The sequence below is a fragment of the Salmo salar genome, chromosome 02, assembly GCF_965601325.2.
Source record: "Salmo salar chromosome 02, fSalSal1, whole genome shotgun sequence".
NCBI classification, from domain to species: Eukaryota; Metazoa; Chordata; class Actinopteri; order Salmoniformes; family Salmonidae; genus Salmo; species Salmo salar.
In genome coordinates, this window is record NC_138292.1 from 64,036,281 (window position 1) to 64,056,154 (window position 19,874).

A 19,874-nucleotide genomic window follows, 5' to 3' on the forward strand; every position below is an offset into this window, starting at 1 on the left:
ATTATATTTCCTGGAAGACTGTGAGTGTAGACAACGGGGTTCACTTTATTAGTCATTCGGTGCACCGTGTGGACACAAACAAAGGTTTCGATTTGATAAACCAATTTCCCACTAATAAAGTGGGAACATTACACGATTTGAAATTGACGGACGTTCCAGAATAGAGAGAACGTGTGCATTGCCTTCGTTAACAAATTATTTATTCCATTACAGGTTATTTAGTAGTTATTTTACATTAAAATGGCTATAAATTTGATCAGCATACTGTTGTAATTATGGTAAGTTTCGTTTTGAGGAATTTGATAACCAGCTAGCAAGGATATAACGATAAGCTCAGTGGCAAGGACACATTGAAACTAGTTGGGTGCTTTGTGTGCAATTGCGACAGTGGTGGAATCGTTTATGGCAAATGTATGTTAAAAAAACGTCTGGTTGCTAGGTAGACAGATAACGCAAAAACAATACTACGGAGGGATATGATGAGAAGAAAGGAAGTAAAGTAGCTAGCTAGCTCGCCAGTCAGGTAAGAAATAACCAGTTATCTAGATAAATACCCCATTCAAAAACGTTGACTGTTAGTTGACATAGCACGATGTTAGCCCTTGTACCTACTACTAAGCAGTATGTAGCAGGTGCTCTCTCAACAAACAATCGTCAGTTAGCATTAGCTGGCTACCTAACCAACCTAGGTTAGCTAACTTTAACGGTACTCTTATGTGAGAGAATGCCTGTCATTTGTCAAGGTAATGTTACGAGGAATTGCCACAATGGTTGTAGAGAAGAAGCTCTGTCGTTTAGGTTGTGCCGCAAAATTGTTTAGTTTTTTGTAACTACTTTCAAGCGAATCCATGTAGCTAGCTCACTCTGGTTAGCTGCTAACCAAACACTGAGATTGGTTTACGCAAACAGTCCTGTTAGCTAGGTACACTCGTTTCACCACTAAAATTAACCAGTGAATGATATGAGGGAAGTTGGTCATGAACATAGCAAACGGGAACACGCATTTAGTTTAATGGCACGTGTATAGCTAAACAGTAAATCCACACTAGCATGTCGCAACTGCATAGACAACTCAACTCCACGATTTAAAACTTTGTTTAATCGGCTAAACTCTGCAGTTAACAATTTGCTTGGTGCTGTATGCTGACATTTTCCACACGTGCTCCCAAGCACACAAACATATTTGAGGTATTCAAGCGGCAATCCGCAGTTGAAACGATTCCCGTCACTGTTTCGGTAAAAGGTTGAGGGATTGGGCTGTGGGAAATGTAACCACACTTAAATTCACAGACCGGCCATCATGATATAAAAGTACAGTTTTAACCATGTTTGAGGCTATAGTGTTTGTTTACATTTACTTTGTTTACAAACATGGGGAAAACAAGTTTATATTTTGGCTTCTGATGGGTTCTGACAGTTAAACTAAGCTCATGGGGCAGTTTAAGTTCTACTCTTCAGGAATCAATGGGTTTATCATTTATTTATAAGTCCAAAAATGTTACAGGGTTTATTGTAATTGAATAAATCTAGAAGATTTTTAAGATAGCCAACAGTGGGCATATATAAAGGTGGCAGGTAGCCTAGTGGTTAAGAGTGTTGGGACAGTAACGGAAAGGTTGCTGGTTCGAATCCCCGAGCCAACTTGGTGAAAAATCTGAGCACTTAATGCTAATTGCTCCTATAAGCCGCTCTAGATCAGTGTCTGCTAAATTACTAAAATAATAAATATATGAATCCTAGCTACTTCTGAAGCTCATCTGAAGAATCTACCTTTTCCTTTCTGTGCCACCACATGTTTGCATGCAGCTGCGGCACAGCGAAGAAATCGTTTCAACAATTATTACCTGGATTCTGTTTTTTAGGGGCACTGTGCTCCCAAGTTATAATTCCAGGCAGCACAGCTAAATATTTAGGCGCATATGCCCCCAAAATGGTAGCTCTGTAGAGCCCTGTGGGGGTAGGTTTAAACATTCTGTGGTGGTAGCTAGCTAGATAACGTTAGCTACCCTATTGCAGCCAGTGGAAACGTATGAAGACCAACTTGGAAACATTTAAAAACAAAGGGCTTCCTCTTTTCTCTATCTTAGGGAAGCATGAGAAGGAAGCGAAATGGTGAAAGGCTTTGCTAGGTTGTATGATGGAAGGCCTGGGAAAGGAGAGATCCATATGCAGTTCTAGGCCCTTCCCATGGCTCAGTCATCCCGAGAAAGAGGCCTCGTCCCGGCTCTGGAAACTCACAGACTGCTTCTCCACCTCCAAGCAGCAAAACTCCCCAAGTTACAACACAGACAAACAAGTATGTAACATCTCAGCCCAAGAGAACATTACATTCGCTCTCAAAACAATGTTCTGTGTAGCAGGTAGAACGTCACATTGACACGACAGGTGTGTAGTAGAGCTGAGGTGTAAGTTGTACAAAGATAGGTCAGGGTAAACTAGAATACATTTCCCCATCAAATCAAAGTTTATTGGTCACGTGAGCACTATTCAGTGAAATGCTTACTAACTCTCCTCAACAATGCAGTACAATATCAATCAGGAATCAAATGCCAAATAAAAAAATAAGTAGTAAGCATAAAATGATAATGCTGAGAAATAACCTTTTTGTTTGTTTAGTTTAGAAATAACCTTTTGTTTGTTTAACTTCTTTTCCCAGAACGATTACATGGACAACAGAAAGCCAGTATTGGAGCTGAAAGATCTACCTCCTCCTCCGCATCACACCGCTGCCTCCCAGCCCTTCCCCCTCGCCCCCCTCCCTCTGCCCCCTCCCTGTCTGCCTCCTCTTCCACAAGACTCCTTCCAACAGCTACCACAACAGGGGGGTAGTCCCAAAGTAAGCGCGTGCACTCACTGTGAGCACTGCAGCACAGACCCATTAGGTCGGGGTGGTTATGGGGTTGTTAGTGGTGGAGGTAGCGCTAGTAGTGGTGTCGGTGTCAGCAGCGGTGTCCCACTCTACCTCCCTCCAAGTTCTCAGGAAGCCACTTTCAGCAGGCTAGGAGCCAGTCAAATAACGCCAACCACCCTCAACTCACACCCGCACTTCCCCAGCCTTGGTGGTGGTGGAGGGGATGCTAGAGCCACGCTACTCCCCTCTGGGAGCTACAAGCTCCACATCCCCTCTGTAGATACCACGTCCCAGCCCCTACCCTTTCAGTCTCACTCCCACCTACCATGCTCCTGCTGTACAGGAGGCCTTCTCAGACCTCTCCACTCTTACCCCTCCATACCTTTACCCTGCAACGAGTCTAAATTCATTACCACCTCCGCCCCCCACTCTACCCCCCACCATAGGACTTGTAACCTGGGTACTCCCGCTGGGTATTACCCCTGTGGTGGTGATTACAACCCTGCCACTCTGGGGGTCCAGAGATCATTGGCAGCACACAGTGACCCCCACATACCCACCTCGGGACATATCTGTTCTTCTAATGCTATGCACTTCAATCTTGAACGCACAGCTTGTCGCACGGGGTCGCACTACTGCCGGGATTGTTTGACGAAGGTTGGTGGAATTCTCTTTGTTCACTGTGGTGGTGGCGCTCTATTATATTGGGTGTCACTTGTATACAAGAACGGGCAGTACTTCGTTCAGTTACATGCATACAAGTTACAATTTGTGTCATTTGCCCATCATTTAGAAATGACTCTTTGCCCATCCGTGACTGTACAATATTACAACATTTGAAGACATGAGTTGTTTTGTCTGACTACAGAATGATAACTTGTTCTTTCCACGTGTTCAGCCTGCAGACAAGTTGTGGCCTAACATTCCTCTGCCCTCGGCCCAGTCGGCCTCAGTGCCCATCCCCGTGTGTAACGGCTGTGGGACCTCCTCCGACGGCCTGCTACTGCTGGGTTCCAGCCTGGGCAAATCTGCAACGAAGTATGGTATGTATTACTGTAATGATGTGAGTCATGTTCAGAAGGGCACACTGTACCAACATTTTTCTCAAAAACAATTCTCACTAGAGACACGCAGGACAGTAGTACCTCCCAGTTTCGCTCAATTTCTGAACACGTTTGGTGTTTTTCTCCCCCCCTCCCAGGTTCTCCAGAAGGTCCTGAGAACATCCCTCCGGTGGGTGTTTTCTGGGACATAGAGAACTGCTGCGTTCCCAGCGGTCGCTCTGCTGCAGCCGTGGTCCAGCGCCTCCGCAGCCACTTCTTCCAGGGCCACAGAGAGGCAGAGTTCATCTGCGTCTGTGACATCAGCAAGGAGAACAAGGCCGTCATCCAGGAGCTCAACAACTGCCAGGTAACTTGTGTGTGATCTGATTCCCTCAGCTGGTAAAGTGTTCCGCTGTATTCTTCAGTCTCTGACTCTACCTAAATGAGCAATGTCTGATACTCTTCTGGTCACATTTTCTCCCAGGTGACGGTAGCGCACATTAATGCTACTGCCAAGAACGCTGCGGACGACAAGCTTCGTCAGAGCCTACGGCGCTTTGCAGAAACACACACTGCCCCTGCTACTGTGGTGCTAGTCTCTTGTGCGTGTGCTCATTTTACATTCTGGATGTTAAAACTGTTTTTCTTTCATTTCGTTTGTCCACTCCATACTTATGTAGTTAACCCCGGTTCCGAATCCGTTTCGCAGCTGACGTGAACTTTGCCAGCGAGCTGAGCGACCTCCGGCATCGCCATGGTTTCCAGGTGATGCTGGTCCATAAGAGCGGTCAGACGTCGGACGCCCTGCTGCAGCACGCCCACCGCCACGTGGCCTTTGAAGAGATGGTAGCTGACCTGCCGCCCAGACAGGCTGTCAAATCACAGGTAGGCTTCAGAGATGCTTGACTGATATATGTAATCCATATTGCAGAATGGCAGAAGGTCACTTTTTTTCAATAAATCTACAGTACTCTGACTGGTTGCTCAGAGAAAATATCTGCCCTTTAGGCATTACTTCTGGGCGATCTGAAATCTGCCCTTTACTCTTCCAATGGTTCTAGACCTCTTTACATTTTACTTTTGAGTCATTTAGCAGACGCTCTTATCCAGAGCGACTTGCAGTAGTATGTGCATACATTTTCATATTTGTCCGTACTGGTCCCCCGTGGGAATCGAACCCACAACCCTGGCCTTGCAAGTGCCATGCTCTACCAACTGAGCCACACGGGTCCTGTGTCTTCCCTCTCGTTCTACAGTGTGATCTTTAGTAGTGTAATGCTACGAAACACTATCACAAGACTCCGACCCTGCAAACCTCTTGTCATTTCAAAACACATTTCCAAAGAATGTTCAAAAATGTAAACCCAGAGCGGTCCCATCTTCTCTCTTTCCCTCCTCTCCTCCCCCCCACCAGCTCGGTTTCAACCTGCTCTATGTGTACAACCTGCCACCGGGCTGCGACGGCAAGAGCGTGGGCAACCGCCTGCGCCGCCTCTCCGACAACTGCGGGGGCAAGGTGCTGGGCGTCTCCATGGCCACTGGCACCGCCGTCCTACGCTTCGGCTCGCAGGAAGCGGCGGAGCGCGCCCGCAAGCGCATGGAGAACGAGGACGTGTTCGGCCGGCGCATCACCCTCTCCTTCTCAGCTCCGTCCACTGAGGGGAACGACCCGACCCCACCACCCTCCTCATCTGAGACTCCACCTCCGCTTCCAGTTCAACCTCTTCCCTCCTCCTCTTTTTCCTTCCTTCCCCTGGAGAAGCCGCGCTCCCCTAGGAGGAAAAGGCGTGCGAGGCGTGAGTGTCAGAGAGAGAGGGAATCCTCGCTCCCCCTCTCCGTTCCGGTGCCTGAGAGGCCCTACAGCCCCAGGAGGGGGAGCGGGGGGGCACTTTACCCCGTTCCCCCCCAAACCAGAACCCTTCCTCAGGTCAGCAGCATCCTGCCGCCCCCCCCCCCATCCCGCGTGCCGCCTGTCCTCCCCTAACCTTGTCCATGTCCTCCACTCTGCCTGCGCTAACCTGTGGCTTTTAAACTATAGCCATGCTTCATCCCATGCTTCATGTAGTTTAATGCCTGGTCTGTTTCTGTGCTTCGTTCAACATTTCATGTAATGTTTTAATCAATGTGTGGCATTTTAACACTTTGTCCTATGCTTCATATAATGTCTGGCTTATCCTTTTATTTCTTCTATTCATCGCGTCAATTAATGCCTCCATCAATGTTTCATCTAATGATTGCATATCTCTTTCTCCCATATCTTTGCTCTATCCCATGCCTCGTCTCGTCAGAATCCTGCTTCTGTTTGTAATCGCTTCCTGTCCTGCCGGCCGTAACAGTCTGTTTTTTTTATGGTCTCTTTCTTCTACGCTTTTGATCTGTTACTTTGATCTCTGCTCTTTTTATTCTGCTGCTCCGTTGCTTTGTCTCCACCCGACAATAGAGCTGAGGGGAAGACTGGAGAATGGTGATGATAATGTCAGAGTTATGGCAATACAAGAGGTTGAATAATACTAACAGTGGGGGAAACGTATAGCTCTTTTAATAGCTTTTGGGGAAAAAAATCACCATTCTCAAGGACCCCTTCCTCTCAGCTCTATCGTTTATCTATTAGCCTCTTCCACTTCACATCCATTCTGCCAAGCTGATGGCTATTCTAATACATTCATCACTATATATCTAGTTACACTTTGGTTGTCCCCCTGGTGCAGGAGCTAGGTGGACTGGAGACCAAGCCCAAGATTGGGGGCTTCCCCCTAGAGAAAGGCCAGCGCAACTCCTCCCCCAACAGTAACGGAGAGGGGCCGTCCCAGCAACACCCCATCAAGGCCGGCCTCATAGGAGAGTCTATGTTCAGCTGCAGGAGGTACGCTATGGACGCCAGGGGCCCTTTCAGACTAAAATGAAGAAAGAACAAATGTACTAATTGTTAGACGGTTCCATTCCAGTTGGTTCCCACAGGCTTGTATGTGTTTTTACCTTCAATATTGTAAAATGGCCTGCAAAAAGTATCCCTGCTATAGAGGGGTCCATCGACCCAAGGAAGTGTAGAACACATAGGCAGATGTAGGAATTAATAAGCAGCTGTTTCTAAATGAGGTGGTTTGTGCTCAAACTACTGGAGCTGAGGTGATGCCTAAAATTCGCATGCAGTTGTTTTCAGAGAGCTGAGTATGCCATAATGTTTAAACTTCTAGTTAATGTCCTCTCTCCTCTCCCCCATCAGGAGGGACCTCTCCAGCCCCCGCAGTGCATCTGACTCTGAGCGTCATGTGGACCGGAGCTCTGGAGAGTTCCAGGTCAGCACCCCCTCTGCCTTCAGCAAGCTGACCCTGCACAAGACCTTTAGCGCCTCGGTCCTCCCCCAGCCACAGGGCCTTTCCCAAGGCTCCTGGTCCTCACGGTGAGACCATCAGACACTACAGAATTACCCGTTTGTTTCCTTACTCTGTAAGCAGTCTTTAGGTGAGGAGAGATGTCAGTCCATGCCTTGGTTTTAACTTGAGCCTTTTTTGTCCCAAAAAAACTATGCAAGGGAATATCCCCCAAATTAGTTTTAAAATTTCCTGCACAAATCGTCTTAAAGTAACCTCATTGAGCTATACAAATATCTGACTCTTTGAGACATTTCACACTCTTTGGTCATGACATTTCAATCTATACCTTCCTATGGTGCTGCCAACCCACTCAACTCCTCTCACTCTCTCTGCTCCAGGAGTGGATCCCCCTGCATGTCGAGCCGCTCTTCCCCCCTAATAGGCCCTCCTCCCCGGGGCAGCAGCAGCCCCTGTCTGCCTGTGGGCCCCCAGGCCTCGGAGCCCTTCTCGGACGGGGCAGACTTACAGGTGGCCAACCTGGACTACAGGATGTCCCGTAAGGAGCTGCAGCAGAGCCTGCATGATGCCTTCTCCAGACACGGACGGGTGAGTCCTGTACAGACAGTATTCTGATGCTATTCATTACAGATGTATAGAGCTTTAATCTGTCTCCCATTTGATGCTAAATAGCAAGATGGTGAGGTCAGGATTTAGTAGTTTAGTGTCATTGTATTGGTTCAACTTATTCTGTCATTTTCTGACACGGCTTTTGTGCCAAAAGTGCTCTGTAGTATTTACATGGTAGCTTGCACTCTATGCCAGCGTTTCCCAAACTCTGTCCTTGGGACACCAAGGGGTGCATGTTTTGGAATCTTGCCCAAACATTACACAGCTGATTCAAATGATCAAAGCTTGATGATTAGTTGACTATTTGAATCAGCTGTGTAGTGTTAGGGCAAAAAACTAAACTTGGGGTTCCGGAGGACCGAGTTTGGGAAACCCTGCCCTATTGCAATGTCATTGAGGAAGGCGATGGGATTTCACTGTCACAATGAGGTCAAATTGCTTCTGCGTCATTTGCGGACACCGTAGACGACATGAGAAGCTAACGTGCGTGTCTCCCTCCAGGTTAAAGGCGTGGAGCTGAGTCCCCACACAGACTACCAGCTGAAGGCCACCGTCCAGATGGTCTCCCTACAGCAGGCCATCAGTGCTGTGAGCTGCCTGCACCGCTACAAGATAGGAAGCAAACGCATCCACGTCTCCCTCATCACCGGGGCCGGCAACAAGTCTCTAGCCATGCTCCGGTATGTACAGTACAGCTAACGTTGAGGTAGTACTCTCTCCCATACGTGTCACATCATCATTTGGCAGTTTCATGTCTTCGATCGGGGAACTCGTCACCATCCTTTTTTAAATGTCGCCAAAACATGATTTGTACCTGGTTTGAGATGGATTCGGATGGTATTAAACGGTTTCCTCTTTCTACAGCTCTGAAATCTTCCAGATTCTCCAGGACGCGCCAGCCAGCTGTCTTCCCCTTTTCAAGTTCACTGAAATCTACGAGAAAAAGTGAGTCATGTTGCTTCTCTCCTCCTCATCACTCAACCTCCCTCCACCTCTGGAGGAGTTAGTCCTATGCAATGTTAAGTACTGTGGCTGCGTTTACACTTTATCCCAAAAGCATCTTAATGCAAAGTTCAACATTGGAACTATGGGATCCAATGGTTCTAATGAACTTATCCTTAAGATGCTTTTGGGAAAACAGGCCCTGATCTTTTTTTTAATTAATTGGTCTTTTGACCAATAAGATCTGATTTGAGAAGATTTAATTGGTTAAAAGACCAATCATTGGGGAAAAAAGATCAGAATTGGGCTGCCTGTGTAAACGGAGGCTATGTCAATGTACTCCTTTCCACCCATCCCTCCACCTCTCCCCAGATTTGGTCGTAAGCTGGTGGTGAGCGACCTATACAGACTACAAGAGGTGGTGGCGGTGAGGGAGCAGGGTGGAGGCAGGCTGGTGTGTCTCCTCCCCAGTAGCCAGGCCAGACAGAGCCCTCTGGGGTCGTCTCAGTCCCAGGAGGGGTCCTCGGCAAATGGTAGTCCTGTGGTGTTTGAACAGTTGGAGTACCACGAGCCTGTCTGCAGTTACCACTACACACAGCAGAACTTCAGGTAGGGATAGCCCGAAAGACCCATATGCTCACACACACACACTCACTCACATTTAAGTAATTTTACAGGGCTCTTTTTGAAAAACTATTTCATAAGAGCTCGATCTCTCTGTCCCCCCTGTAGTGAGGCAGACTTTGACCCAGACTCGTATAAGATTCCTTTTGTGGTGGTGTCTCTGAAGACCCTGGCCTCCCAGGTCCACTGTCTGCTACAGTCCCATGAGGGAACCCTGCCCCTGCTCAGGTAACCAACGCTGTCTCTGCCTGGGTAGATTAACGGACAGTGGATGCTTAACAAAGTTCAATTCAATAAATGGAGTCGGAGAGATCTGCCTTGAAATCAGTGAACTTTTATGGGACAGACCTTTTAATGAATTAAATCAATATTTCAAGAACCCATTTCATACAAATGGAGTACAATGGCCATTTGGCATTTCGTATAACACTGTAAATGTTACTAGATTTTGTGTTTCATGAATATTCATTTTGCTTTCCTGTGACTCAGTTTCTCAGAGTGCTATGTATCAGAGTTGGGCCCCCTGGCGGTGTCTGAGGAGGGGGAGGTGGAGGGGAGTGTCCCCTTGGAGCACCTCATCACCTGTATACCAGGCATTAACATCGTCACTGCTCAGAACGGCTTCAAGGTCATCAAGTGGATCCACAACAAGCCGCCCGCATCCAACACAGGTACTGACCTGACTCGAAGCCCTAACCCTCGGGGAGAATTACATTGAAAACCTTTATTTAGACTCGCAGAGGAATCCCCTGGGGTTCATAAAAGCAATACAAACCTACAGAATTTAAACCCTATAGTCATTAAAAATGGAAACCCCTACCGCATAAGACCATTCTCAAGGACAGTTGAAGATACTCGGGAGGCAATAAGAATTGTGTCATATGTTGAGCTAAAAACTGCTTTCCTGACATTTTTAGTAGGTGGATACTGTGCTGCTGACACAGATACCAGCACTCCAAGACAGAGCTGCACCCGCACTACTATTATAATAGAAGTCATTAACCTCTTGCTGTTTGTGTGTCATAGACCAGTGGACGCAGCGGTGCAAGTCCCCGGTGGGGAACCCCCAGTTGATCCAGTTCAGTAGAGAGCTCATTGACCTGATGAAGGGTCAGCCCTGCAACCTGATGCCCATCAGCAAGTTCATACCTGCCTACCACCACCACTATGCCAAGCAGTGTAGGGTCTCTGACTACGGATACTCTAAGCTGCTGGAGCTACTGGAGGCTGTGCCTCACGTCCTGCAGGTATGAGACACACACACACACACACGCAGTTGAAAAAATCACTCCATTTCACAGATAATCAAAGATGGCAGTTACTCAAGCTCAATTAATTGACACATGATGGATCACTTTTAATCTTGCTCGTTTAGTGACTTCCTAGCTCAAACACACAATGAAGAGGCTGGTAGACCATCTGCTATCCCTTCTGACAAAGCCTTGCCCACTTTGTTTCTCATTACACACTTCAACAGCCTTGAGGTTAGATCCCTGACAGAAACAATTAGTACAACGTCTAATAGATTATTGCAGCAGGAAGTGGTGGCGACCCTGAAGTAAACAAAGCATGAATGAATCTGTTTTTCCTCTCTCAACTCCAGATCCTTGGCATGGGCACCAAGCGTCTGCTGACCCTGACCCACCGTGCCCAGGTGAAGAGATTCACCCAGGACCTCCTCAAACTGCTCAAGTTCCAGGCCAGCAAACAGGTGGCCATCACGGACTTCATGCAGGCCTACCATTGGTCAGTACTACCACAGGAACTGCCCACAGGAACTGCCCACTCCGCCACTCTCTCAGTAAATCGTACTGTCTAGCCAAAGAGTCTAAAATTCATGCAGGCCAACCACTGGTCAATTCTATAGGAGGACCGCTCATTCCCATGCTCTCAGCCAATCATGCTGTCTATCCCAAGAGCTAAGCACATTCCTGGCAGCTATTGTTGATTTAACAGTAAAGTATTTTTGTTTTATGACTTTATTTGGATTCTGTTTCTATTGGCTTATTTGGAGGTGTATTTACTTGTGATGGTGTTTATATGAATTCATTTGAAGTGTGTTTCTTTTCTGTGTCAAATGGCGCCCTGTCTGTGTGTATTTTCATACAATGTGTTTCTATTCCTACAGGTGCTTCTCCAGAGACTGGCGGGTGCTGGACTATGGGATGTGTGATCTGATGGACCTGCTAGCTGAGATCCCTGACACCACCATCACCATCACACACCAGGACTTGGACACTGTCATCTCTGTTCCCAAGAGAGGTGAGATGAGGTCCCACTCTATGGGTCTTAGGGTCGCAACATTCCGGTAACTTCCCCAAAATTCTCAGGTTGAAGGATTCTGTATTTTTCGTGGTTATTGTTCCGGTGTACTTCCACCTGGGATTTCTGGGAATTTGGGGAAAGTAACAAGAATTCTGCAACCCTAATGGGTCTGATATCAGGGTTATGGATAAACTACCAGAGGGTTGTTCTCTTTCTAGTACATTTGATCCCTTGGGGGAACATACCCAGCTTTTGGAAGGAACGTGAAATATTGGTTACGCTTGTTTAGAAAATATGTTGAACTTGGGACCAGATGGTTGGGTTGTTGGCTTGTTTGTGTCTGTAGTTGTACATTCGATCCCTGGGAGAAAATTGTGAAATATTAGTCACTTTTTTTTGTTTAGGATTTTTTTTCTTCTCACTTTTATTCAACCCAGAAATTCCCTTAGATATGGATAAGAATATCCTTGCCATGGGGGGGCATGGAATAAAGAAATGCATTTCACACACATATATGCCTGACTATCTCCTGACTGTGACCTGGCTGGTGTAGCAGTAATGCCGCAGCCTTCGGTACACGTCTACGGTGTCAGCATACAGTAGGTTTAAACCCAGCCTACTGCCTTTTGACACAACCTCCTATCTTTCCACACTGTCATCCTCTCTCTGTTCAATAAAGTCTGAAAATCCTCTGTTATACTTGGTATGGGGTTGGGGATCAGGTTGTTTTACCCCCTACCTGTTTTTTCTGTATAATCTTTAAAATGGCAAATAAAAAAAACGGCAAAAAAATGTAATGACCTGTAATAGGAATTACCAGGTGAGCAAAACAGAGAAGTTGAAGGTGAAGTAAATTTATAAATAAGTGGTTTGTTACAACAGGGAGACACCACCCAGCAGAGAGAATCTCTAACTGGCTTCTAAAAATATATATTTTAAATAAAAAAACTGACTTTTTAACTCTTGCCCTCCTTTGTCTCGTCCCCCTCAGATCGTACATCAGATGAGATGGAGCGGACCAAGCAGTTTGGTAAGGAGGTGGTGGACCTACTGCGTCACCAGCCCCACTGTCGCATGGCCTTCTCCAAGTTCATCCCTACCTACCACCACCACTTCGGACGCCAGTGCAAACTCGCCTACTACGGCTTCACCAAGCTCATGGAGCTCTTCGAGGCCATCCCCGACGTACTCGTGGTGGGTGGAGGCCAGAGTCATTCTCTGTCCCAGGAGGAATGTGTGTTTTTTATTTGTAGACTTCAGAGTACTGCAGGAGAAGCCATTGATAATGTCAGATTATCCTCAATTTATCCACAGCACTACCTTCATCTGGAATGATGTGGAAATTAATTGCAACGTCTGACAGTAATAACTCATACCCAGCAGCTATTTTTCTTTTCACCTGCCATAAAAAATGTGTGTAATAAATATTGGTGTGCATCTCATTTCTGTCCCATGGGTAATTTATTATCAGTACAAATAACATTATTCCTAGAGTAGAGTGGTCATTTTGTTATGGAACCCCTCTCTCTCCCCAGGTGTTGGAGTGTGGAGAGGAGAAGGTGCTGACCCTAACAGAGGTGGAGCGTGTGAAGGCCCTGGCTGCCCAGCTGGTCAAGATGCTCCGTTCCCAGAGAGACTCCAGCCTGCCTGCTGCCCAGCTACTGTCTGAGTACAGCAAGACCTTCGGCTACGGCCTGAGGCTCCAGGACTACGACGTCTCCTCCCTGCCCGCCCTGCTCGTCAACCTCTGCCACGTCGTCAAGGTATCAGTTCAGTCAAATACATCTGTAGTAGGCTGTTGTACTTAATAGATTTAGACCGATTTTAAATGGTTGTGATACTGCATGTTTTGATGGTTGTAGACTCCAACACTGAACAAGAACATCCTGAGCTACACAAGACCGTGTTTAAACAAGCAACATTATTTTGGCCCCTAAGGATGAGTCACAAGTATTTCTTGATATGAATTGATGTCACTGAAGTGGCTTTGATGAGGTTTGAGCATGCAGGCCCCTTATTGGTGCGTTGAAATGTCATCTTTATATTGGAAATGAGCTATCAATTCCAGATTCAGCCATGTTTTTCTGAATAAAAAATCTCTCGCCTCCAACTGTGAATGCACTTTGTGATAACTGCTGCAGTATAAAGGGATTTTATAAATACATCTGATTCATCTTCTCAGGTGGTGGACGGTGCTAACGGCCGTGAGGTCCAGCTGATCAACAGGAAGTCTCTGCGCTTGTTAACGTGCCAGCTGCTGTCCCTGCTGATGGGCCTGGGGCAGCACGAGGGAGACGGCTCCGTCAGCGTGGAGGGCTTGAGTCTGCTGTATCATTCTGTACATGGGGTACAGCTCAACCCCTGTGAATACGGCTTCCTCTCGCTCAGCGAGCTGCTGAAGAGCCTGCCTTACCTGGTGGAGGTCGGTGGACTGGACCATAGAGATATCATACTATACTAATGTTTAGTTCTATAGACCGGAACCTTTTTGCTCTACTGCCTATTTGTCTGATTTGAAGAATGCAGGATCATGGATTCCTGTGGAAAGCATTTTTTTATGGCTTTTTCACAGGGTCTTAAAGTTGGGTAGCATTTCGTTAGTCGGGTTTTGTAATTGTCTGAGACGTATTACACAATCCTTTTGAATGAAATACTGTGGTTTATATGTTAGAAAATTTGGAATGATGACCACTAGGTCTTTGTGTGTAGGTCTAGACCAGGGGTCGGCAAACTACGACCCGCGGGTTAAAAAACCCCTCTTTAACCTCAAACTAGACAAGATATGTTGAAAAGACAATGGACCTATACATTTTCAAAGAACTGCCTGTTCTGGCCCACCCCCCCAAAAAAATGTGTGTGGCCCTCTGTTTAATTTCAAAATCCCAATGTGTCCCTCGAGCCACAAAGTTTGCCCTCCCCTGGTGTTTCTCATAACTTCCCTTCTCCCCCCCCCCCCCCCAGCTGTTCTACGGTGAGGGTGAGGAGGAAGGCGAGCGTGGCGAGGAGAGAGTTAGACTAACCCGTCTGTACCAGTTTGCCCGTAGGGTGCGTGCCCTGCTCCACACCTACCACTACCACCAGATCTTCCTAACGGAGTTCCCCGGGGCCTACGCCAAGTTCACCGGACGCGGCCTCCAACCTCGCTCCTACGGCTACGGCAGCGTAGACGACCTGCTCAACGCCATACCACAGGTACAGAATTAGGCCAAACTTTTCTTTTTAAGTGCTTTTCTCAAATTCAAAGCTGATAGACAAGAAACGTCTCGTTAAACAACATGTTGGAAATACACAGATGTGTTATGGTAAGATGGGAATTGATAACACTTGTATCTAAAGAGTACTTCAGCATATGGACCTGCACTGGGATATCACTGCCGACGCAGCAGATGTGGTTAGTTGCCTTCTCTGTCCCTGCACTGTGTACGGCTTTAGCCCCACAGCAGACTCTGTGGTGACGGATGGATGGGGTTTGTGGTAATTAAATGGGATGTTGCTTCTGCCTGTGTGCAGGTAGTGTGGATCAAAGGACATGGCCACAAGAGGATTATCGTTTTGAAGAACGATATGAAAGGTAAAGGCAAATCAGCCTGACCGTCTGGCAGCAGGAACTGTGGAAACACATGGCTTTAGCCTTACCTGCATTTACTATTAACATAAGGGAAGGGATTGTTATCAGTTCATCTCATGGGCATCATGTTGTATGATCCTTCAACATGAGACAAGTTGAATATTACATTTAATGGGAACAGAATTTGTGGTGTTGTGCTTGTATGATGGGAACAGAAATGGTAGTGTTTTGAAGGTACAGTGTTTACTCTGTAATGGAAAGAGTGTAATAATTGTCTGTGGGTTGGTTCTCCTCAGCAGCACGAGCCACTGGAGCCAGCCCTGCAGCCTCAGAGGAGCCTGAGGACGGGGCCAGCCAGAGAGACAGCCCCTGTAGCAACACAGAGTCTGGAACTCACAGCCCAGGTAACTAACCACACCACTGGAGTCTTAGGCACTATTACCAATATTTTGATGTTCTTTTTGCCTTGTTGGTGTTTTTAAGCTTTTTAATAGTTGTTTATACATTGAAGCAGAAATGAAGTCTCTTTTTCTCCATCAGATGTTGGTGGGGTGGAGACAGAGCTGCTGTGTCTGACTTCTCCAGTAGACCTGCTGTGTGGCCCAGTACCCTCCTGCCTGCCCTCTCCCCAGCTGCACCCTGACCCCGTTCTCCAACAGGCTGACCTCATCCGCTTCGAGCAGACGCCATCACCAGCAGGTGAGCTGATCACGTGATCAACCGCGGTTCAAACCCAGGTCTTCTGTGTGCCATGAGACTGTTAGCCCTCCTAGGCATTAGCTTCAAGCTTACTCATGCTCCGCTATACACACAGCTGACATCTTCCCTTGGACTGACCAGGATATGTGTTGCCATTGTGTGTTTTTCAGAGCGTGATAAACCTGAGGAGGAAGCTGTAGCAGAAGAAGTAGCAGCTCCTGCTGTCTGTGACACAGCTGAGCCTATCGAACCACTAACTGACAACAACCAGAATGTTGTTGTTTTGGTTTCCACGACTACCAAGCCTCCACAGAATGTGACCCGCAAAACAGCGTCCGTTGAAAACAGCCCCAGCAAGAGGGCTCCTCGCAATAAAGTGAAGCTGGCAGCTAACTTCTCTTTTACAGCCGCCCCCTAAGACACTCACTGACAATCACATGCTGGAACAAGCACACACTCGCACATACACACACGCACACACACACATTCATCACACACAACTCGAAAATGAAGAGTTGATCAGCTAAATTGTAAAAAGCCCCAAAAAGAATGATTTTGTTTTTAGTCATGCCCCTCGCAACAAACTGTGACATTATTTCCTTTCATTGCCTTTTCCCCTAATCTTTTCAAACTCAATCATCATGTGGATGTAGGTGTTTCTTCACAAAGCCATGCGTTTTCTTGTTGCAGTTATTTCTGCCACAGCCATTCATTTTTCAAAGCCGTGTAATTTTAGTCAGATTAATGCATGTCCAGAAAGGTTTTGTGGTAGATATTAATTATATACTATGGATAAACTGTTTGGAAACATGATTCTCTGAAAGTGGAAGAGAACTTCCCCACATTGGACAATACAGCAACAGCAAATACTGAGGTAGTTGGCACTGTAGCCACGCGATTTGCAGTTTAAACTCAAAAGATGCCTATTTTACCACTGAATACCCTTACCTGAACTCAAAACCCCTCAGAGATTTAATACAGTAACTTGTTTAAAAATGGGAACTTATACAGGGATTTTATATCATGTGTCAAGGAAGCTCTGAGGGAAAGCTATATAAATATGTAGAGAAACGTCATTATTTTGATACTGCCTTGCTATGTTTCAAGAAAGGAACCGTAAAGTGTCTACTGCCCTCTCCGCTGTGTTGTCCCCATTGTATTTTGTCATCAGACAAATGCACTTCTTCATACAGCTAGAAGTAAAACAAATTATATTTGAGCTTTGCCATTGAGGCAGCTTTGGAGGTAGTATTGACAATTATCATTATTGAGTAACCATGCCCATCTCATTCTTTTAACTCTTTCTCTTGGGCAATGTTTAGCATTGTGTTCAGTTCACACTCCAGTGTTGGAGTCCTCAGACATCGTTCCACCTTGACTATGTTCTTTCATAAAGTAGTAGCCTATATGGCTGGTGTTTTCAGTTTATCAGTTAAGTATCGAGTCAATGGCAGGAGTGATCAAAATGGCTTCGAAGTAACTTTGACGGCAGTCTGGTCTCAGTCAAATCGATCTAAGCTTGTATCTGTGTGTTCTCAATGGGGTGTCGCAATCAGCTCTGTCTCCAATGTGTACGACAGTGTAAAAGAGAAGGAATTCTGATTCCTCAGTGATGAGTTTTGAACGAGCTCTTGGCGAGGTTGAGGGCCAGTCTGCCTTGGGCCGTTATTTAGGCAAGGCAGAAGCCGAGACCCTGAATACTTGGACCAAGTGTTAAAAAGCTTGGAGGCAGCGTGAACAAAGATATGGTGACACTGTTTGCTGCCGGAAGCTAAGTCGAAATCATTTCTGTTTTTGTATTTTTAGAGATTGAGTGCGGTTTACACTTGAATAACTTATAGGTGGTGTGTAATATGCATGTTGTGCATAAAAAATAAAACATTTATGCATGGTGTAAACCTATTAGGTCAGAAATCGGACTGTTAGTGAACAGCATTTTTTTAAAGAAATTAGTTGAAGTTCTCTTGTTTCCGCAGAAACCATATATTAGAGGTATTGTTTACATCACCTCCACTCCCCCACTCCTGGTTACTGTTTACACCCCCCCCCCTCCTGGTTACTGTGGAAATGCCCAAGGTTGTTTTTGTTCAACCTTGTTGCTTTTTGTCTACATTTTCAGTGTTGTCTCTACTGATTGAGTAGAGGAGCTGGGATTTTTGATTTTTAAAACAATGAGATAGACTTGGTGTTTTTAGTAAAAGTGGAGAGATGAGATGGGCACTTGTGTGCTCCAGCTGCACATGAAACAGCAAGAGGGGCCCCTGGAGGCCCCCGATAGGATCAAAGGGACAAAGGCCCTCGTGCGGCTCTGGACAACGCCTGGCTCTTACAATGGCTTGTATCTGCCATGGCGCTTAGTAAGGGATGGCGTCTGAATGGACTGGAGACATACCACACCTCATCCGTCTTTACATAACATTTTTACTTGTGATTGTCTATAGATTTATTTTTTGTTGTTGCCTATCCTACGTGTTGATGAGTGCTGATTGTACCAACCAACCCCAAGTTATGACATTGAGTTCCTACCTACAAGCATGGTTTGGAAAGTAGAAGGCATGACTTGATGTAAGGGAAAAACAGCATCCCTATGAACGGATGTTGAAAGATGCAGTTTTCGCTCTTGTGCTACTGTGTTGAAGATGCAGAAAAGACCAGAGAATTGGGCCAGGGCCCCTGATGTCCATCTCCTTTGATCCAAAATGTCTTCCTTCTGTCAGTGTTACTGTATGTGTTGGAGATTCAGTTGAAGACCAGAGAAATTGGGCCAGAGCCCATGATAGTGATCTCCTTGCCAAGAGCCAATATGGCTGCTCAGATTCCTGTCCTGTTAGTGTTTTTCCTGTTGACTGTGTTTCAAATTAGCATCTAATTTTATTCTCCTCGTTAGTTACTAGACTTTTGTGTTTTGAAGCCCAAGATTTCCTTCCTGTTTCTAATTACATGACTCACTCAGTAAAGGAGGTGGATTTCCCAGAATCTTGAGCGATTTCCGATACGGTATATTGAGGGATAACGGCTTAAAGGCTCAGAATCTTCCGAAAGTGTTAGACCCAGTTTTAACAATGGGCAGAATCTTATTTCTCTCTTTAACAAAGGGACAATCGGCACAAAAGTTGCCTTAAAATTGTGCACTAAAACTTAAATTATACTTTAGTTTGGCCTCGAAAGATACAACTGCGTTTTACGTTAGAACTAACTCCCAGGTGCTACAGTGTCCACTATCTCAGAAGGCAGAGTTAAAATAAGAGGTACAATTGTCATAAGTTTGCTTACATCAGTAAAAAGCAGCATGTACTGGTAAAGTACTCCGTATGCACCTTTGCATAGCTTTGGTTCTTGTAAAAGGTTTATTGTGGGTTTGTTCATTTGAGGTGAAAAAAGAATTGTTTTGCAAGGTTTTGTCGTTGGCTAATTTGTATCGGACTCCACTATAGTGCGATTTAATTGTATCTCGAAGTGAGTATATCATGGTCTGCATCTGAAACGGCAGCATATTCCCTATATAGTGTACTACTTTATATGAACTCTGGTCAAAAGTAGTGCACTATATAGGGAATAGGGTGCTATTTTGGATACTGCCATGTCTGTCAATGTTTGTTTGCACTTCTCTTACAGTCTCTCTGTTGTACTCCCATGGAACTCACCCCCCTCCAGTTTTTGTCATCAAGGTTATCCTTTGTGATCATTTTTCTGTTCTGTATTTGTTTCACTGAAGTATTCTATCGTTTCTTCTCCCTGTTCCCCCTTCATCTTACCTCACCATACACATACAAGACGTTGTTGTAACCGTTTCATTGATGTTGAGGGGACCAAATGATTTCTGTTGAATAAATCACTCAAGCATTACTCCTTCCTCTTATTTTTGACTTGAGTTTCTCTTATTTTTTACTTGCTGAAAGTGACAGTAAGTGCAAAGGGTTTTATGGTTTGCTAGCTGGTAA

The 19,874-nt window shown here is 45.9% G+C and overlaps 1 protein-coding gene across 7 annotated transcripts; it reads left to right on the forward strand.

The window, feature by feature from the left end:
* Positions 1-34: 34 nt before the first annotated feature.
* LOC106589040 (meiosis regulator and mRNA stability factor 1) lies at positions 35-19,779 on the forward strand. Of its 7 annotated transcripts, XM_082965831.1 has the most exons (28): positions 49-84; positions 214-278; positions 2,088-2,296; positions 2,657-3,508; positions 3,750-3,894; positions 4,053-4,261; positions 4,379-4,496; positions 4,604-4,779; positions 5,309-5,821; positions 6,603-6,757; positions 7,118-7,294; positions 7,607-7,814; positions 8,337-8,515; positions 8,700-8,780; positions 9,150-9,386; positions 9,510-9,629; positions 9,891-10,072; positions 10,428-10,648; positions 11,005-11,147; positions 11,530-11,663; positions 12,658-12,860; positions 13,202-13,429; positions 13,849-14,088; positions 14,628-14,858; positions 15,177-15,237; positions 15,531-15,638; positions 15,775-15,933; positions 16,104-19,779. In XM_082965831.1, the coding sequence occupies exons 3-28, from the start codon at positions 2,135-2,137 to the stop codon at positions 16,349-16,351; spliced, it is 5,490 nt and encodes a 1,829-aa protein (XP_082821957.1). In that variant the 5' UTR covers positions 49-84; positions 214-278; positions 2,088-2,134; the 3' UTR covers positions 16,352-19,779. The 7 variants fall into 7 exon arrangements, with proteins under 7 accessions (XP_014034176.3, XP_082821958.1, XP_082821962.1 ...); XM_014178701.3 differs by having other exon boundaries at positions 35-278; XM_082965832.1 differs by having other exon boundaries at positions 35-278; positions 15,534-15,638.
* The last annotated feature ends 95 nt before the right edge of the window (positions 19,780-19,874 follow it).